At 56.2% G+C, this 20,517-nt stretch overlaps 1 protein-coding gene across 2 annotated transcripts; it reads right to left on the bottom strand.

Moving 5' to 3' along the window:
* Positions 1-18,457: 18,457 nt before the first annotated feature.
* Positions 18,458-20,292, bottom strand: LOC123095162 (monooxygenase 2). Of its 2 annotated transcripts, none has more exons than XM_044516973.1 (4): positions 20,120-20,292; positions 19,829-19,975; positions 19,637-19,705; positions 18,458-19,542 (listed from the first exon to the last, which is right to left on the bottom strand). In XM_044516973.1, exons 1-4 carry the CDS (start codon positions 20,203-20,205, stop codon positions 18,612-18,614), a joined length of 1,233 nt encoding a protein of 410 aa, XP_044372908.1. In that variant the 5' UTR covers positions 20,206-20,292; the 3' UTR covers positions 18,458-18,611. The 2 variants fall into 2 exon arrangements, with proteins under 2 accessions (XP_044372908.1, XP_044372909.1); XM_044516974.1 differs by having other exon boundaries at positions 19,829-20,007; positions 20,120-20,281.
* Between the last annotated feature and the right edge of the window lie 225 nt (positions 20,293-20,517).

Below are 20,517 nucleotides of genomic sequence, written 5' to 3'. Positions count from 1 at the left end.
AAACATCGTGTCCCTTGTCTCCTGTTACCATTGATCCTAAGACGCACTGCTTGGGACCCCCTACCCGAGATCCGCCGGTTTTGACACCGACAACCAACTTTAGTCAGGATAAGTGTACCAGATGTTCCCCTTCAAAATGGCCAATTGTTGGCGCCCTTCCCGCTCAATATTTGGGAAGAGGCCCAGGGCCTTTGCCTATAAATAGGACTAGCCACCATAGTATTTAGGCATGGAGAATCAACCCCTCCAAAGGGACAACACCACCACAAGAACAGACCCTCGCGAGGCTGTTCTTCCTTGTATTGTTCATCATCAGCCCAAGAGGCAATCCACCACACCACACACTGGAGTAGCGTATTACACCGCAATGGTGGCCTGAACCAGTATAAACCCTGCGTCTCTTGTGTTCTTCTTCTCGCAGTTTAGATCCTAGCGATTCGGTGAGGAACAGGTAGGTAGAAGGCGAAACCTCCATGCGCACCCCAATGTTCAAACATCAAGGGTCTGCCGGAACCCTAAATCCGACATTTGGCGCGCCAGGTAGGGGTGCTCCGGAATTCGTCTTCCATCGCCCTGTTCTTCTCCGACCGTCGCGACCATGTCTGACGCACGCCGGGTTCGCGCCGAGCGCCGAGCCGCCCTCGCTTCCCGCATTGCCCAGACGGCTCCCGTCGGCGGGCGCCCTCGTCGTTCCCCGTCGCCTGCCATCAACGCCGCCACCGGCCCGGCGGGGAACGAGCAACAAGCATCGTCCCAGCACCCGTCCATGAGGCGAGACGGCCACACCGCTACACCCTCGCTCACCCCTGCTGGTTCTTTGTCCCGCGCGCCCCGCGCGGCCATGGAGGCTCGAGCTGCGCTCATCACGGCAAACGAGCTCCTGCGCTACCGCCCAATCGACAACGTCTATGAAGAATGGCTTGACCGAGTCGCCGAACTCGTCCGCGCCGCTGGGAGCTCCCCTGCGCCATCTTTCTCGCTGCACCGCGCCCCGCCGTGCGCGGGCAATGAAGCTCCTGGGGCGCCTCAGCCGCCTCCCCCTCAAGAAGGCGCCCTGGCTCCAAGGCGCGCGGCCCCTGGGCGGAACCCGCCCCGTCAGGCACCAGCGCGGCAGGAGCAGAGCTGCCAAGAAGTCCCTCGCCCTCGAGAAGCTGCCCAAGAGCTCCCTGCTCCGGCTCGTCCCGACCACGCTCCTGCTCCAGCACGTCAAGACCCCACGCTGCACCCAGCTGCGGCGCACGAGGACCTGAAGGACCAAGCCCTTCGTCCTCCAAGGCCTCCCGTGGCCACAGCGGGCTGCCGCGCCTTCACCATCGAGCTGCGCACCATCGCATGGCCCGGCAAGTTCAAGCCAGACCTGCCTCCTCGCTACGACGGCACGGCTGACCCTGCAGAGTTCCTCCAGCTCTACGAGCTGGGCATCGAGGCTGCCAATGGAGACGAGAAGGTCATGGCGAACTAGTTTCCCATGGCTCTCAAGGATGGGGCCCGCACCTGGCTCCTGAACCTGGCCCCAGGCACGATCTCCTCCTGGGACGAGATGCGCACCCGCTTCATCGCCAACTTCCAAGGTACTCGCGACCAGCCACCCGCCGTGAGCGACATGCGCCGCATCAAGCAGCAACCAGGGGAAACCCTGCAGAAGTACATCCAGCGCTTGAACAATGCGCGCCTCAAGATTCCCAAGGTGACCGAGGAGGCCATCACCTCAGCCTTCTCTGACGGCGTGCGTGATGTCAAAATGAAGGAGGACATCGCAATGCATGAAGATCTGTGCACTTCCTTGGAGCTGTTCAACCTGGCAACCAAGTGCGCCAGAGCTGAGGAAGGGCGTCTCTCCCTCCTCGAGTTGCCTGCCGCAGACCCAGAAGAGAAGAAGCCCAAGGCCAAGGACGTGAAGCGCAAAGGGGCTGCCGTGCTCGCGGCATAACCAGACACCAAGCGGGGCAGAGATCAGCCCGAATCCTCCAAGGGCAGTCGATACTAAGTGTACCACGACCTCCACACCCATAACACCAATGAATGCCAAGAGCTCAGGGCCGTGCGTGAAGGACGGACTGGCTGGCGTCCCGACCGCAGCGACCGGGGCTACGGCCGAGGAGGAGGAAGGAACACATGACGCTGGGAAGACCGCGACCCACGTCAAGGGTGGCGCGACCAACCTCGCGAGGATTGCTGGCAGGACCCGCCTCGCGAGGGAGGCTGGAGGGATCAGCCTTGCGAGGATCGCCTGCAAGGTAACGCATGCCTCCCCCCGCTACCGCCGCAGCCAAGGAGAAATGAGGACCATCATCAGGACGAAGGGGCTGGGGGCTTCTAGGAACCACGTGCGATCGCCTGCATCCTGGGTGGAGCTCAAGCCCCAGCCTCTCAGCGCATCTTCAAGCAGTTCGCCCGCAAAGTGAATGCAATCCTTCCCAAGCTCGAGGCCACGCGCCCTCTCAGGTGGTCAGCGTGTGCCATCACGTTCAGCTCAGCGGATCAACTCAAGTGCGCGTCCACAACCGGAGTCCTCCCGATGCTTTGTTCCCCAATCATCAGCAATGTGCTAGTCACCAGGACCCTCATCGATGGCGGGGCAGGGCTCAACGTCCTGTCCGTGGAAACATTCAACAATCTCCAAGTGCCCTACAATCAGCTTCAGCCAACCAAGCCTTTCTCCGGAGTCACCGACGGCTCCACGGTCCCGATTGGGCAGGTCCGCCTCCCTGTCACCTTCGGGGCACGCAACAACTACCGCACCGAGCTCATCGACTTTGACGTCGCCCACATTCGCCTGCCGTATAACGCCATCCTCGGGTACCCAGTGCTGGCCAAGTTCATGGCCGTAACCCACCACGGCTACAACGTCCTCAAGATGCCAGGAAGTGGCGGAGTCATCACGGTGCCCTGCAAAGAGAGAGACGCAGTGTGCTCCCTGGAGCGAGCCTTTCAGGCCGCATCACTGGAACACCCGGATCGCGGAAGCAGGAGACTTCCCGAGGCCGCCCCCAAGAAGAAGAAGACATCGACCGGCCTGGCCCCTCAGGAGGCAGGTCCCTCAGGGCCCGTGCCTGCTCAGGGGGAACCTCCTTCCATCGCATAGGGAAGCGCGCCCGACACCCTCCTCAGGCAGGGCTCGGGGGCTCTCCCCTGGAGGGCCGTCGACCTCGCCAAGGTCACGAGGGAGGCGCTTGGGCACCATGTGGAGGCGTGTTTCGAAGCACGTTTCCATCAAGAAGGAGCAAGGCAAGGAGGGCCAAACCCTCAGGAGTTTGTCAGCAAGGCCATTCAGGAGCTACAGGAGTCAAGGATCATGAGAGGCAGCCGCCGCTTACCCGCTGTGGCCCCCCATCCAGGCGAGGATGGTGGGCTGCGCATCTGCATCGACATACCAGGGCTCAACCAAGCAGCATCTCAGGAGCGCCTCTGGCCTTTGCAAGTGGGACGCTGCGAGGGTCCGCCCCACAACTACGTTCGCATGCCTTATGGCTCGCCGAACGCCGCTGCTGCATACCAACGCCTCATGAGGGCCATCCTGGAGGCTCAAGAGGTCAGACGTTCCACAGCCCTGGTGGAGATGAAGACGCTCCGCGAGGAGCCACCGGCACCTCCGGAGCCTCCCGAGGCCCCAGGGCCTGGGGGCTCGTGAGGATCTGCTCCCGCAGCCAACCGAGTCTGCTGCATCAACACCCCTTCGTCTTCAGCATCATCAGGTGACATCTTTCAAGTTTCATTTCCAGCTGGGAGCGCCCTCGGGGCTGCATTATTCCCAGGCCGCGTGGGTCCATCCCCGTGGCGTGTATCTCTTTTATTTCATGTTCTTAGCTTACTCTGTTGGGGGCGCCCCTCGGGCTGCATTATCCCCAAGCCGCTCGGGTCAGACCCAGTGGCATGTACCCCTTTTGTATTTATCTTAGGGCCATGTTTTCGACCCACCGTGCTTGTTATTTGGTGCCTGTTCATGGTACCTTTTCTTCTTGGATGTCGCAAGCTTGCGCGTTAAAGGGGGGGGGTGCCTGAGCATCGCGACTCAGGGCTCCTACCGGCTCTCCGGCCCTCACCTTCTGGTCTTGCCCACGGCATCGCGCCCCGGCATACCAGTGACGGCTGAGACCAGCCCGAGAGCCGGGACCCGAGGACGTAGAGTTTCGACATCTAACCCAGCTTGCGCGTTAAAGGGGGGGTGCCTGAGCATCGCGACTCAGGGCTCCTACCGGCTCTCCGGCTCTCACCCTCTGGTGTTTCCCATGGCATCGCGCCCTGGCATACCAGCGACAGTTGAGACCAGCCCGAGAGCCGGGACCCGAGGACGTAGAGCACTGGCATCTAGCCAAATTTGCAGGAACACACTTCAAGATAAGGCCCAGCGTCGGGCGCAACCCGCCTTGGGGTAGGGCCCCGTGAGTCCCGAGCTGGATCGCGGGTGAACCAGTACACCTCGCCAGGCCTTTCGTGCCTCGCCGCCTCTCCAAAGCAACTAACGGCTAACCGTCGATTGTCGCGACGAACTCTCGTTTCTTCTGTGATGAGCCTGCAGGGTGCCCCCAGGAGCATCGTCATGCGAGGCCCTCACGGTGTCTTCTTCACCCTCGTCCATGCAAACCGCTTGCACATTAAAGGGGGGGGGGTTCCTGAGCATCGCGACTCAGGGCTTCTACTAGTTCTCCAGCCCTCACCGTCTGGCCTTGTCCATGGCATCGCGACCTGGCATACCAGCGACGGCTGAGACTCGCTCGAGGGCCGGGACCCGAGGACGTAGAGCAGAAAGGGGAGCGAGGGCGAGAGGAGAGAAGCACGTGATGACCTCGCCAAGCAACCCCCCGCCGGCCAAGGCACGGACATAGTGTCGCACCAGGAAGCGTTCCTGACCCTCGAGATAAGTCACTCTCCGGGAACACTAGCTATCGCAGCACCGTCCCCACACTTAATGCAATCCCGTCTTAGCAACATTGCTCTCCTTTCTCACCGAATGATGGCTGCTTGAGCGCCAAGGGGGACCTCCTGAGCATCGCGACTCAGGGGCTCTTACCGGGCCTCGGGCCGCTCACCTCCTGGTCTTGACCACGGCATCGCGACCTGGCATACCAGCGACGGCTGAAGCCGCCTTGGGACTAGGGCCTGTCGGTGCAGAGCATCAAGCCCTCACGAGGTCTGACAGGAAGAAATTAAGCTAAGATGGAATAACCATCTCACACTACTTCATAATGAGGATCATATTGACAAAAGGAGCTACAGACACCTTACAAGCCCCCACGGGGTGTGTTCTTGGCTCCTCGCAGGCACAAAAGACGCGTATCCTAAGGAGTCCTAACTACAGGAACCGCGGCGGCAGACGCCATCATCAACAGTGGGCCGCGTGAGGCTCGGCGCCAGCCTCATCCAGATCAGAGACGGCGGCGGCCTAACGGGCCCGTCCTGCTCCAGGATCGGCGCAGGCTCGGGGGCTCGTAGCTGTCATCGCTTGCCTCCGGAGTTGCAAAGAGCTCGGCGTAGTCGCTGGATCCTCCGGCACCCCCGCCGCTTGAGGAGCTGCTGGAAGAGCGTGCGGCGGCAGTCCTGGTCCCAGCCGCTCCAGAGCTTCTGCCGCTGCCTCTGGGACAGCACTCCAGCTGACGCCCATCTTCGTCGAAGACCTTGAAGAGCATCATGGAAGTGCCATCGAACTCCAGGTGGATCACGAGGGCGCCCCTCGTCCTGTAAACCCGGGCGATCTCGCCCCAGCCCCGGGTCATGAAGACCTTACCTGAAGCGACGACCTCGACATCCGCATCGGTCGCAGGAGTCTGGCAATCGGCATGCTGCAGCCAAAGCCTGAAAGGCCCCATCGGTGGAATCTCGAAGGTGAAGGAAGGAGGAAGGCGAATCCAAGATGGAGGAGGCATGGCGGCGTGGAGCACAAACTCCCGGGAGGAGCCCTCGGCGTGAACTTCAGGAGGGACAACGCGCACCGCCATGACCCGCCGGCGCCGACGGCGGCGTCATCCAAGGCGCTCGACATCAGCTCCTGCAGGGCCCTCAAGGTGGGCGTACAAAGGCAGCGGGAACCCTGCGGCGGTTGCTCGCATCAAGGCCTCGACACCTCCTGCAGTGCGCCCTCATCTCGGCGGCAGAGGACCAACCGCTTCTTTGGCGGAAGCGGGTCAGGACCCTCTCGGGGGGCCTTTCCCTTCTCTTCTGCGGAGAACCGGCGGATGGGCGCCATTAGCGTGAGACGGAGCGATGGCGAAGATGAAGAAGAGGAGGAATAGTAGAGGAAGATTGACTGGAATGGCTCACGCCGTTCCGTACTTATAGCCAAGGGAGGCCAACCGTCGGCTTCCACGATCGCAGGTAATCATGACCGGTGTTTTTGCATGCAGGGACTTGTCAGTTCGTGCAGTTGCCGAGGCGTCGTGGGGGAGCGGAGCCGCCTGCGTCCAATCAACCGCCACGCGGCGCCCAAGGCCGCAGGCTGTTAGGGCCTGTGACGCTTCGCACTTGCCCTTTCGCCTCTCTGCTCGGCCAAGTCTGGGCGCGCCTTGGGACCGGGGGCTACTGTCGGCGTTCTGAGAACGGGGGTCCCCAGACTTGCCTGCCTGCGGCCTGCGGCGTGGCTCAAAGGGGGCCCAGCACGGCCCATCTTCATCAACACAAGCTCAAGACCCTCGCGAGGGGCGAAGCCTCGCGGGGCGGACGACAAGGAGCTTCCTCAGGCACGGCCTCATCAGGCTGGCTCACGAGGAGGCGGAGAGTTCAAGGTACCTCGCGAGGTGCCCATGACGCAAGCCATGACGACCAAGGGCGCCAGCCGGGCGCCAGCCCGCGCAGTGTCCTTCTTTCCTCTTTGGTGCAAGGGGAGCAAGCGCAGGCGAGAGCATCAAGCAAAGGCATCCATTTCGGTGCAACAAGACCAAGACCAGTCCAACGGCAGGATGGAGGTCACCGTGGAGCCCAAGCCGGCGTCACCACCAGAGCCTTTGACAGGCGAGGACCAACTTTAGTCAGGATAAATGTACCAGATGTTCCCCTTCAAAATGGCCAATTGTTGGCGCCCTTCCCGCTCAATATTTGGGAAGAGGCCCAGGGCCTTTGCCTATAAATAGGACTAGCCACCATAGTATCTAGGCATGGAGAATCAACCCCTCCAAAGGGACAACACCACCACAAGAACAGACCCTCGCGAGGATGTTCTTCCTTGTATTGTTCATCATCAGCCCAAGAGGCAATCCACCAGACCACACACTGGAGTAGGGTATTACACCGCAATGGTGGCCTGAAATAGTATAAACCCTGCGTCTCTTGTGTTGTTCTTCTCGCAGTTTAGATCCTAGCGATTCGGTGAGGAACAGGTAGGTAGAAGGCGAAACCTCCGCGCGCACCCCAGTGTTCGAACCTCAAGGGTCTGCCGGAACCCTAAATCCGACAGAGGTGCTCACCTGGACGAACCGGGGCACAATCACAGTAGTTCTCCTGGTGCCGCCCTAGCCGATAGAGCGGAACGTAAGGTAGCAAAACACAGGAGCCGGGCAAACCCAACATTTGACCAAAGACATGATTCGGAGCTGATGCATATAAGGCCAAACTCGCGACGCCGAACACTCTCGAAGGTATTCGGTCTTTCTGAGGACGGGCCGAACAATAGCCCTTTGGTAAAGAAAGCCCCTGGTGTTCAGGTACGTGCAAAATTCTGGTGTGGCCACATGCCAAGATGCCAGCCTCCTCCTCGGCTATAGTGAAAAACCGGGGGATGGTATCAACAAGAGATAGTAAGAAAGGTTTACGCAGGGTCTTAATCTGAAGAGAATCCTTAGAACGGGTCCCTACTGCACGTCTGCGCCTGTGTCTCCGTTGTGCCGTATCCTGGATGGGCGTAGCATGGTGTTTGTCTGTGAAAGAGAGGGACTTAGTGAAAAATAATCATGCGAGAAATCTATTTTAGAATAAACAAAATATAACACAGAGGCATGAGTAAGATTGGGCCGTATTGCTCCTGGTGTAAACACGCGGAGCCCCTTGTACAGGGTTATGCGGCTGTTATGCCTTTGTATGTTTACGCCGGACTGGTCGAACCGTGTCCGGGGTAGTGAAGCTGGATTAGTGTGCGGCTGTCAAGGCGGCCGCACCATTATCCGTACTTCAGGGATCAATTGATGTTTCCCTTTAATGAGATGATGCCTCGCAGACCGGGCATTTTGAGTGTGAGGGATGCATAATGCGGTATTGCGTTAAAGCGGGCGAAAGCTTCACGTCCCAGTAGCGCTTGATAGCGACTTATGAATGGGGCGATGTGGAAGGTTAGATTTTCGCTTCGGAAGTTGTCGGGTGAGCCGAACATGACTTCTAACGACAGGGAACCCATACTCTAGGTATCTGGGCCCGGCGTGATTCCTTGAAAGGAAGTGTTGTCATGGCGAATTGTTGCTGGGTTTACCCCCAGTTTGCGGATTGTGTACTGATATAATAAGTTTAGGTCACTGCCGCCGTCCATTAGGACTTGTGTAAATTGGAGTCCGTCAATAATCGGATCCAAGACCAAGGCAGTCCAACTTGCGTTCCGGATACCTCTGGAGTAATCCTGATGATCGAAGGTGATTGGTTCTAACAACAAGTGACAGTGCTCCTCTGGGGCGGGCCGTGTGGCGCGTGTCTTCGTGGGCGCCGTTCCATTTTCCCTTTTGTCACCTGAAGTGAATTTACTGTTTTGACTTCTTGCGGGAACTTCTTTTGTTCTCCGTTGTTCTGCTTGTGGGGCGCATCGTCATCCTCGCTTGGTGTGTCGAGCCCCTTGTGTTCGGCATTGAGTTTGCCGGACTGCTTGAAGACCCAACAATCTCTGTGGGTGTGGTTTGCAGGTCTCCCGGGAGTACTGTGGATTTGACATATTTTGTCCAAGATTTTGTTGAGGTTGGATAGCTCGTCCCTGTCATCTTTGGGGGGCGGCTTTTTCTGATTTTGCCGAGAGCTTTTAAATCCGGCGTTGACTGCCGTGCTCATCGGGCTGTTGTCCTTGATCCGACGTAGTTCTTTGTTACGGCGCGGTTTCTGTGTCCATCTCTGAGTTCGGACGTATTCGGGTCGCTGGTGCTGCTTCTTGCCAACCAGCTATCCTCTCCTGCACAAAAGCGGGTCATGAGGCTTGTTAATGTGGCCATTGTTCTTGGCTTTTCTTGGCCGAGGTGTCTGGCGAGCCATTCGTCTCGGATGCTATGTTTGAAAGCTGCTAGGGCTTCGGCGTCCGGACAGTCGACTATCTGATTCTTTTTAGTAAGAAATCTGTTTCAGAGTTTCCGGGCTGACTCTCCGGGTTGTTGAGTTATATGACTCAAATTGTCTGCATCCGGGTGTCGGACATAGGTCCCTTGGAAATTTTCCCGAAAAGCATCCTCGAGCTCTTCCCAACTTCCCATGGTGTTTTCGGGGAGGCTTTTAAGCCAATGCCGGGCTGGCCCTTTGAGCTTAAGGGGTAAGTATTTTATGGCGTGAAGGTCATCTCCTCTGGCCATGTGTATATGGAGGATATATTCCTCGATCCAGACTCCAGGGTCTGTTGTTCTGTCGTATGCTTCTATGTTTACGGGCTTGAATCCCGCTGGAAATTCGTGATCCAGTACCTCATCGGTAAAACATAGGGGATGCGCGGCGCTCCTGTATGTAGGTGTGCCGCGATGTTCGGACATTTTTTGCGTTGCATTGCTCAATGGAGCTTGCTTTCTTGGCCCGTAGATGGATCCGGTCGGGCTGTTTTTCTGATGCGAATCTTTGGGCGGCTCGCGTGCCGCATTGAATACGGTGCCCTTTGTTGGTTGAGGTTGATCGTGGGGTCGTCTATCCGACCTGGTGACTTCCTTGTTTTTTGATTGTGGGGGCTCTAGGGCCTCTTCATCAAATTCTGGTAGTAATTTCTGCTTCAGAAAGCTCTTTGTGTGACGGCTGTTGCCGTACTTGTGTGCGGTATTGAGTACTTTGCTCCATCTTATTCTGATTGCATCTTCCGCTGTTTTGAGCTTCCGCTTCTGCTTTTTCAGGCTACGTGCAATGGCGACGAGCCTTTGGTGGAGGTTCTGGTGTTCCAGCGACTTGTCCGGTGTGAGGTCGTTCGGACTATTATCTTTGCTGGGGACGGATTGTTCGGTTTGTCCGCCTTGTTTGGACGGTTGCTCGATGGCATGTTCGTCTTCCGTTGATTCGCCCTGCTCCATGGCTGGGTCTCTGTCGAGGTGGGGCTTGGCGTGGCGCTTACGCTGCCGCTTTGATTGTTTTTCGAGGGAACGATCCCTGGTTGTGCCCTTTTGATCCTCGCCGTTGCTTATTTTAGGTGTGTCCACCATGCATACATCGTGTGATAAGGCGATTGTGCGGTGCTCTATAGGCGCTGGTACTTGGTCGTCTCCTTCATCGGCGTCCATACCGTCGATGTCTTCGGAGTCGAAGTCGAGCATGTCGGTTAAATCATCGGCAGTGGCTACGAAGTGGGTGGTGGGTGGGTTTCGAATTTCTTTGTTGTCTGCCTCCCAACCATGCTGACCATAGCCCGGCCAGGGCTTCCTGACAAAGAGAGAGACTTTAGTGAATTCAGGATATCGCCAAAGGGCGAGTGCTGAAAGACGTCCGTGGTGGTGAACTCCATGATCGGAGCCCAATCGGGTTTGATCGGAAGGGGTGCGGGAGATTCGGAGTTTGGAACGGAGTCCGGCACCCTGGAGTCATAGGCCTCGCAAAGGACTAGGCTGGTGTTCAGCTCTATCGCCGTAGAGATTGCGGCTCCTGGGGCGGCGTCCAACCGTCCGTCCCCAATTGGCGCAGTCGGCTCCGAGCTAATGGTCGGAGCGGGAGCCTGAGCGACGCTCTGGGCGTTGTCCAGCGGTAGAGCTAAATCATGCCCCTCGTGACAGTGCGGCGTGCTCGGCCGCGGCTCGAATCCGTCGAAGATCAAGTCCCCGCGGATGTCGGCCGTGTAGTTCAAACTTCCAAACCTGACCTGATGTCCAGGGGCGTAGTTTTCGATCTGCTCCAGACGGCCATGCGAATTGGCCCACAGTGCGAAGCCGCCGAATACAAAGATCTGTCCGGGGAGAAAAGTCTCACCCTGGACCGCGTCGTGGTTGATGATCGAAGAAGCCATCGGGCCTAAAGGCGACGACACAGAGGAACTCTCAATGAAAGCACCAATGTCGGTGTCAAAATCGGCGGATCTCGGGTAGGGGGTCCCGAACTGTGCGTCTAGGCGGATGGTAACAGGAGACAAGGGGCATGATGTTTTTACCCAGGTTCGGGCCCTCTCGATGGAGGTAAAACCCTACTCCTGCTTGATTAATATTGATGGTATGGGTAGTACAAGAGTTGATCTACTACGAGATCAGAGAGGCTAAACCCTAGAAGCTAGCCTATGGTATGATTGTTGTTCGTCCTACGGACTAAAACTCTCCGGTTTATATAGACACCGGAGAGGGCTAGGGTTACACAGAGTCGGTTACAATTGGAGGATATCTTCATATCAAATCGCCAAGCTTGCCTTCCACGCCAAGGAAAGTCCTATCCGGACACGGGACGAAGTCTTCAATCTTGTATTTTCATAGTCCGGAGTCCGGTCAAAGGTCATAGTCCGGCCATCTGGACACCCCCTAATATGGGACTCCCTCAGTGACCAATCGAGTGGCGACACGCGGGGCGGACGAGTGGTGATGAGGTGACCAACCAAGTGGCGACGCACGGGGCGGCCGAGTGGTGATGAGGTGACCAACCGATGGCGACGCACGGGACGGGCCGAGTGGTGATGAGGTGACCAACCGAGTGGCGACGCGCGGGGCGACCAAGTGGTGATGAGGTGACCAACCGATGTCGACGCACGGGGCGACCGAGTGGTGATGAGGTGACCAACCGAGTGGCGACGCACGGGGCGGCCGAGTGGTGATGAGGTGACCAACCGAGTGGCGACGCGCAGGGCGGCCGAGTGGTGATGAGGTGACCAACTGAGTGGCAACGCGCGGGGCGGCCGAGTGGTGATGAGGTGACCAACCGATGGCGACGAACGGGGCGGCCGAGTGGTGATGAGGTGACCAATCGAGTGGCGACACGCAGGACGGCCGAGTGGTGATGAGGTGGCCAACCGAGTGGCGACGCGCGGGACGACCAAGTGGTGATGAGGTGACCAACCGATGGCGACGCACGGGGCGGCCGAGTGGTGATGAGGTGACCAACCGAGTGGCGACGCGCGGGGCGGCCGAGTGGTGATGAGGTGACCAACCAATGGTGACGCACGGGGCAGCCGAGTGAAATAGACGCATCCCACGGAGTGACGATGCTTGGGGCGTCCGGTGAAGTAGACCCGTCCCGCGGAATGGCGACGCACGAGGTGGCCAATTAGGTAAGTTGATGAAGATGTGCCCAGCCAAGCGGCGATGCGCGGGGCAGTCAAGTGGTGGCGTATCTAGCAGACTGGCGGTGTGCGGTAGGCGAATGTCCGGATGTTTAGTTGTTCCAGCTAACCTGCACATTGTTCATCCGAGTGTGGAATCCACCTGAACGTTATTGAATGTTTAGTTATCCGTATGTACAATGTACGAGGATGAACTATGAAAATACACTTAGCTTGTCGGGCAAGCCGATGAAGACGCGCCCAACCAAGCGACGATGTGCAGGGTGGCCGAGTTGAGCATGTCGTCGAGGAGGCGTTCGACTGAGTGGAAACACACGACCGCGCGAAATATATGTTCGTCCGAGTGAATTGATGTGCTTTCCGGACGAGTGAATTGATGTGATGTCCGGTCGAGTGAATTGTTGTGCTGTCCGGACGAGCAACCTGCAAGTTAGTATAGCAAGTATAGCTACAAATATCTATTGATGATGAAAAACGCCCCTGAGTTGACGCCTTTTGGAGAGACTTAAAGTCCGGTGGTTATAGTGCATGCATGTATGCACTAATAACTGCCGCGGTAAGAGCGGAAGTAGCCAAATGAGCACATTAGTTTTGGCAGCAGTAAATAAGTAATTGATGCTGGAAATACTCACCTGATGAGCCTTTTAATGAGGGAATTACCTTAGCGAAACGGTCAACCCACGTTCTCCGTTTCCTTTTTTTGTATGATGGGGAGGCGGCCCGACGCCGGTGGGCTGCGCTCGCATGCGGCTAGTGCCCCATACAGGCGAGCAGGACGAGCGGTTGACAGGGTTGGTCCCCTGCCCCCGAACGCCAGCTGCAGCGAGGGAGACTCGGAAACGCCGCCAGAGGTGCCGATCCGGCGCGTCAATCCGGCGCAGATGGACGCGCCCGAGGCTTGGGGGTTGGGAAGCAGCCGAGCACCCACGTCACCGGAGTGACTGTTGAACGCCTGCAGACGCCGCAGCCGGCAGACGGTTGGGCTGAGCTCGACGGAGAAGTGGAAGCGGGAGGTGCACTGGTGGCCGCCCCAGCTGGTCCGGTCGAGCGGGCACAGCCGGACTGCTCGGCAAAGAGGAGCCGCACACCGCCAGGCCCTCTAAGAGTAGAAGTAAATCGTCTGGTCAGACACGTTTGTGAATGGTCATGCGCGCTCGCAGTGTCGGGTGAAGATGTATCTTCTCCTCCGCTTTTGCGGTGCTTCAATTATTTGTATGAACTGCATGAACACAAAAATAGATGAATGAAAAACCATATGTATTATGGCTCGATATACGCCAGGCCCCAAGGTGGGCGCCAACTGTCGTGGTAACGATTCCGACAATAAGAGAGGGGTAGGATAAAGGAGCAGGATCTATCGAGATGCATATGGGTGACACGGTGGTTTTAGCGAGTTCGGGCCTCTCACGGTGGAGATAACAACCCTACGTCTCGTGCTCCGGAGAGGCTTTGTTTTATCTGAGTATATATCCGGAGATTACAATGTGTGTGTGAGAGAGAGGAACGGATCCCCATGCCTGAGCTAAGTCCTGGCTAAGTCTTGAGACTAATGGTGAAAAGAGAGAGAGGTGGAAGCCCAGAGCCCCCTAGTCTAGTGGTGGGGGGTGGATTATATAGAGTGCGCCACCCCCTCACCTCCTATGTTACAAAGTGGGGCATGAATGCCATAATGCCAGCCCACTATCAAGCCCCCACTATTAGAATGATGCCGACTGCTTTGCTGCCTACTGGTCTTCGTATATCCGAGTGAGTCGTACGGTCGAGTGGTGAACTGTCATCCGGGTGGATGGTATGCTGCTTGGTCGAGTGGATAGTATGCTTCTTGTCCGAGTGGATAGTATGTCTGTATGAAATTTATCTGGACCCACATGTTGTGTGGACCCCATGCTTCATGATATTTCGACCCTTCGTGGGCCTACCTGTTATGTATATCCCCAACACTCGGTACTCCGCGCCTGCGCTTGCCCCATTTGCACTAAAGAGGAAACAAGGACACTGTACAGGCTGGCGCCCGCCTGGTCTTGATCGTCATGGCTTGCATCATGAGCACCTTGCGAGGTACTCCTTGCCTTGATCTCTCCGCCTCCTCGCGAGTCTTCCTGGTGAGGCCGCCCCTGAGGAGGCCTTGCGTCGTCCGCCCCGCGAGGCTTGGCCCCTCGCGAGGGCTTTGAGCGTTTGTTGATGAAGACGGGCCGTACTAGGCCACTGGCTGAGCCACGCTGTAGGCCGCAGGCAGGCAAGTCTGGGGACCCCCCTTCCCAGAACGCCGACAATACTATGCATTGATGGGTGGTAGATTGGAGAGGGAAGGAGAGAACACACTGCCTATGACAATCGTCAATATATAACACGATGATGAGATGGATCAAGGCCTTAATCCGATCATTTGTAAAACCAACCAAAATTTCTTTTTGTAAAAGCTATTCCACTGATTAGAACTGATTCACATGAACACATGCATTTTAATATTCCTTTAGGTTTTCCGGGCTAACGAACAATAAGAAGAGCAGAATCTACTTCAGTTTCTCCCGCTGCCAATATAGGACACATTGCAAAGTCATGGGTTTGTATTGTTCCAAGAATTTCAAAGACCATTTTACTTATATTTGGCATTGCCAAAGTATAACACTTAAATTCTAATATGTTTTCAAATGAATTAGTCATATCCAACTCCATGAAAATTTGACAATATTAGTTAAAAATCAAAGAGCCGCAATGTACAACAAATTATTGTGACATAAACTGAGAACTTTGTGTCGGTGCCACAACACTTGCTGCACCGCCAAGGAGGTTGGGATGTGAATGATACGCAAAAGTCATGGTAGGGGCTTAGGTGAATGTGGTATCTAGGTTTTCCTTTTGACCATGGGCGGAAAAATATAGGATGATGAGACATCGAGAGATCTCAAGCAACCAGTCTCCATATCAATTCACATCCTAGGCATGGAACACATATCTGGTGATACGGGAGCTTCGATGCTCCCATGCTTCATGAGCTCCCCCATCAAAGTATCATTGATCCAACTGCTATGGGGAGAGCTCGTGCAAAATTGTTATCAAAAACCTGAGAAGCCTTTAATTATGCACAACTCCCAAGTCACTAAAGATGGCCATTGGGTCCACGATACAACTTTTGGGAACCTCCTAGGGCATGGGAGCATGGTGGTTGCCGCACACCCACTGCCACCCTAGAACATGCCTTCCCCATTACTAGCGCCTCAGCATGTGCCAACAACATCATCCCACACACCCTCCCTCTGTCGATGGGACAAACATTGTCAGCTAGCCTTGACAGGGAAGGGGGGAGGTGTTGCAAAGGAAAATGGACCTGAATGTAAACAACACGAAGAAAACGGTGGGGATGAAAAAAAAAGAAATCGGTCTATTTTTTAACACGAGAAGGGTCCAGAAGGACCCAATATTTCATTAAGTCGAAGTGGTGGGAAGTACAATTTACATGTCTGATCTCAAAGAAATACTAACAGGTTCGTGAATCTTATGAAATGGACACGATGAAACCAATCTTGTTAGTGCCTACGACGGAACCACTTGGTCTGACTAGCGCCCCCCCCCCCCCCCCCCAACTATACACCATAGACTCCACCTTGAAGCCGTATTTGTACACTGAATCCTTTTCCAGACAGTATAATTATTATTGTCCAAGAATTCACCCGATTAATCAGTTAACGGGCTAGTTAATTGCTACTCATAGCATGGCCGAATCGAATAACACCCATTCGCCGGGTTAACTTGTTAGGCCGATTAATTGGCCGGTTAGACCGATTAATCAGTTGTTAGGCTGATTAATACCTGCTGGCCCATTAACAGGTGGGCAAATATAGCCCAAATTGCTGGCTCGTAACCCCTTCCAGCCCCATCCCGCTCCTTAATAGCTAGCTTAGTAATTTCACCTCCTCTGTATGCTTTTTATATGTGTACGACATCATGTTTTGGTATATTACATAGCTGGTAGCATGAGAGTATGCTATAATACATACAAAAACTAGATATATTTGGCCAGTTCCTATTCAATCTACCGATTAATGGTCGACTGATTAATCCAGTTAATAGGACGATTCGCCGATTAATCGCTACTCTTGCACCGACTGAGCATCTACCAGTTAACGATTTCTTGAATTATGATAATTACAACCGTATTTGGAACCCTTTACAAAGATTTTGGACTTCTAGTACACAGTTCCAGAGTTTGAGGACCGATGTAGATGTGTACACACAAGTTCTTGACACCGTCAAGGTACACAGTTTTAGAATTCCAAACACCATTTTAGAGTTATTTGTCATTGCCAAAGTAGAACAGTTAAATTCTAATATGTTCTAAGAATAATTAGGCCTATCCAACTCTACGAAAATTAGATAATATTACTCAAAAATCATAGAGCCACAATGCAGTACAAAGTGATGTGACAAAACTGAGGCAATGGAATCGGTGCCACAGGTTGCACTGCCAAGGAGTTTGGGAGTCAATGATAAACACATGCAATCGATGTCCCAACGTGTCCCTGCCGTTGGGAGATCTCAAGCAGTCGGTCTCCATGCCAGTTCACATCTTGGGCATGGAGCACATATCCCGTGATACGGGAGCTTCAATGCTCCCATGCTCCAGGAGCTCCCAGCCAACGGATGATGGATCAAAGCGCTACAGCGAAGAGCTTGTGCAAAATTGTGAAAATATCCTAATGAGTCTCTTAATTATGCATAGCTCCCATGTCTCTGAAGATGGCCGTTAGATCCATCATCCAATGGCTAGGGAGATCCTGGAGCATGGAGGCTCCCATGTGCTTGAGCTTTTTTTAGAAATGGAGGAAGACCCCGAGCATCCACTTTATTAATTATTCACAAAAGATCTTACAAGAAAATACAACAGTAAGTCTAAAGCCACAATCTAGGCAACATCTGTCGCTACTCCTATCCAGTTGATGAAGGGATGCTGATAGTCCAGGCCTAATAGCACAAACCTCGCAGTCAAGCCTAACACCTAAGACCTGAGGTCCCAACCTAGCCACTTATCGGGTCTTGGGCACACACTAGTCCGGCCTGCTCTCAGAGGTCGCTGCCGCCAACTGCCACCGCTCCATCTTCAGAGCTGTACTGACGCATCAACCTTGCTCGGTCTAGCTGTCGTCGATGCCACCACGGCGCCCAACGGCACCACCTCCCTGCGCGCAAACAGCTGAGCACGTCGCGGTCTGCACTGATACACCTTAGCACCATGCTGCCAAGTACCACCAGCCGACACAGCTTGAAGTCTTTGGAAGATCTATCGTGCGTAGCACCTGCCGACCAGGCATGACAAAGCGTAGCACCTGTCGGTCAGGCATGAATGGACATCTCCTTCGAAGCTCCGTGCAAGACGAAGCCGCTCCTTCTGACTTCCAGCGCTGCTCCACAAACGATGCTCCCAAGAGAGAAACGACACTGCCGTGTCGCCATCGTTCGATCCGAAACACCAGATTATAGGGTTCCCCCGGAGCAGCACGAGTGGGTCGACAATAGTTACACGACGATGCCTTCATCAAGGTAACGGCGTATAACGCCGCCATCATCTGCCGTCGGCTCAGTTTTCACCGACAACCATGTCTTCCCAACTCGCAGCCGGAACTAGATGATGGATCTTGAGATCCGATCACCAAGCCTCTGGCCGGCCACCTCCGACGAAGAAGATGACCACCACCACTGGCCAACGAGACGACGCGAGACAAAGTAGGCCCGTCCGGGACCATGCCCCATGGCCGAGGGCAGCAGCAAGCGCTCCCACGACGGGAAGCAAACCCAAAGCCTAGATCCGGCCCACCTACACGCCGCCAAGTGGCCACCACCGAGCGCCGTTCAGGGGCAGCCCCGCCGCCGTGAGGGACGCCGCCCCACGGGCAGCAGGCGCCAGCTACCATCGGACCACCGCCGCGCACCACCGGCCGCTGCGAGATCTGCGCGGGGCAATGGCGAAACGATGATGATGCCCCGCCGCCACCTTCCCTGGGGTACACGCGGGCTTCACCAATGTCCCCTCCGACGGCGGCGAAGCGGGGGAGGAGTGAGAAGGGGAGGCCGGCGGCGGGGTTAGGGTTTCCCCCGTGCACCAGAGGGATGTGCCTAAGCGAATGACCAATTCCATGAGCCTGTGCTTGAAAGCCGTATTCGTACAACTGGATACATAGGACCGTCACTGGTGGAAAAACAGGCTTTCGTCCAGCCCCATAAGTCGCGAACCAGACCCCTTTACAAATGGCTTCTGCCAGAACCAGACCCCTCGCAGTCAAAGTGTGCCACAGTCGTAGTCCGGCGTCATGAGGAGCCCCTTGGCGAGCACCCCTGACAGCAGCCTGTCCCGCGCAAATCTCACCACGGCGTGCTCGCTCTGCTGCACACGCCCCACCATGTAGGACGCCGCGATCACCTGCGCGCTCCTCCACCGCCGGATCCCGGCGTACCGGCGCAGAGCCGCCTCGATCGTCTCAGTGCCGTCGCCATCGCGGGCCATGGCGTCGCCGAGGCACCGCGCGAGGACGACGGCATCCTCCAGCGCGATGCACGCGCCCTGTGCCAGGTCCGGCGTCGTGGGGTGGAGCGCGTCGCCGGCGACGCACACGTTCCCCTTGCTGATGCTCCCGAAGAGGAGCGACAGCGGCGGGCGGTACCTCAGGGGCGCCACGAGGACGTCGTTCATCTCGCTCCTCTCGACCGCTTCCAGCACCTCGTCAGGTGCCTTGATGCTCCGCAGCTTGGCCAGGACGAACTGCTTCATCTCCGCCGGGCTATGGTCAACGTCCTCCTTCCCGTCCGGACAGGAAGGTGACCACGTCAGGAACCAGTACACGTCCGTGTCGCCGCAGGGCACCAGGCCGGCACGGAAGCCGTTGCCGCTGAACTGCATGAACTTGGGCTGGAAGCCGTGGCCATTGGGGTACTTGACGTGCCCCCGCGTGGCTCTACGCCCCGAGTCCAGCGGCTTGGCGAGCCCCAGCCATTTGGCCACCACTGAGTTGATCCCGTCGCAACCGATCAGCACCTTTGCTCGGAGCATCGAACCGTCGGCGAGATGGAGGATCTTGGCATCGCCACCGCCTTCTTTGTCGTCGTCGATGGAGACGATCCTGGAGTTGTAGCGGATGGTGTCTGCCGGAAGCTCTTCCTCCAGCGCCTGGAGGAGCACGTTACGCTGCACGCACCGGGCTTCGTGGGGTCCCCTGCATCAAGGAGCAACACAGATAAATTCACCCAAGAACAGAGCAACTTCAGAGCAAGTTCGTGTCTGATATTGATGTTGGATGGATATCTCACAGTTTGCCTTGCACCCGGAGATCCAGCTCTCGCACCACTTCCCCGGTAGTCGGAGACATGACGCGCACCCTAGCGAGAGGAGAAAAATGAAGAGAAAAACATACCCACGTCAGAACGGCTAACTCGATACGTATGATCGTGATAAGCTTCAGAAAAAAGATGGAGATCAAGATCGAGCTTTACTGCACGTACCCCTGAACCTGCAGGTGGTGGCTCCTCATCTTGTCGCCGACGCCGAGGGCGTCAAGCGCGCGGAAGGCGTTGGTCCATGTCATGAACGCGAAGCCGGACGTCCGAAGCGCCGGCGACGACTCCAGCACCACGCTCCGCACGCCCTTCCTGCATCCAGTGCGATCCTCGTTTAGTTAAGCCTATGTGTCACACACACATGGAGCTGGCTGTGAGATCCTCGTTCACGAAGAATTCAGAGAGCATGTGAGTCGTCTCTGCCTCTATGGAGATGTGACTGGTGTGCCGGCGTACCTGTGGAGTCCCAGGGCGACGTCGACACCGGCGAGGCCGGCGCCGACAATGACCACGTCCTCGGCGGCGTCCTGCTGCGGTTGCATGTTTGCTTACACTGGCTTCGACGACTGATCTATACGGTTTGTCGTGTGTTCGTGTATGCTCGCGAGTGAATTTGAGTTGGTTTCCACTGCTCTAGTACCATTCAGCAAGTCAATGCGGTATGTATATATGCGTCTGCCGCCAAGGAGTTTGGCTCCAAGAAAACTGAAGCAGCGGAGAAGGAGGCGGCTCTGGCGTCACTGCTGATGATGCCGCGCGGCTGCCTTGCTGGTTGGCCTTGTAGAACAATGGTCAACTTGGGCACTTGGCAACTTGCATCTGTCCTTTTTGAGTATCATACTAGTGGCTTTTTC

Source organism: Triticum aestivum, chromosome 4B, assembly GCF_018294505.1.
Source record: "Triticum aestivum cultivar Chinese Spring chromosome 4B, IWGSC CS RefSeq v2.1, whole genome shotgun sequence".
NCBI classification, from domain to species: Eukaryota; Viridiplantae; Streptophyta; class Magnoliopsida; order Poales; family Poaceae; genus Triticum; species Triticum aestivum.
The sequence above is the reverse complement of the archived record's forward strand: the minus strand, read 5'-3'. Positions and strand labels throughout refer to the sequence as shown.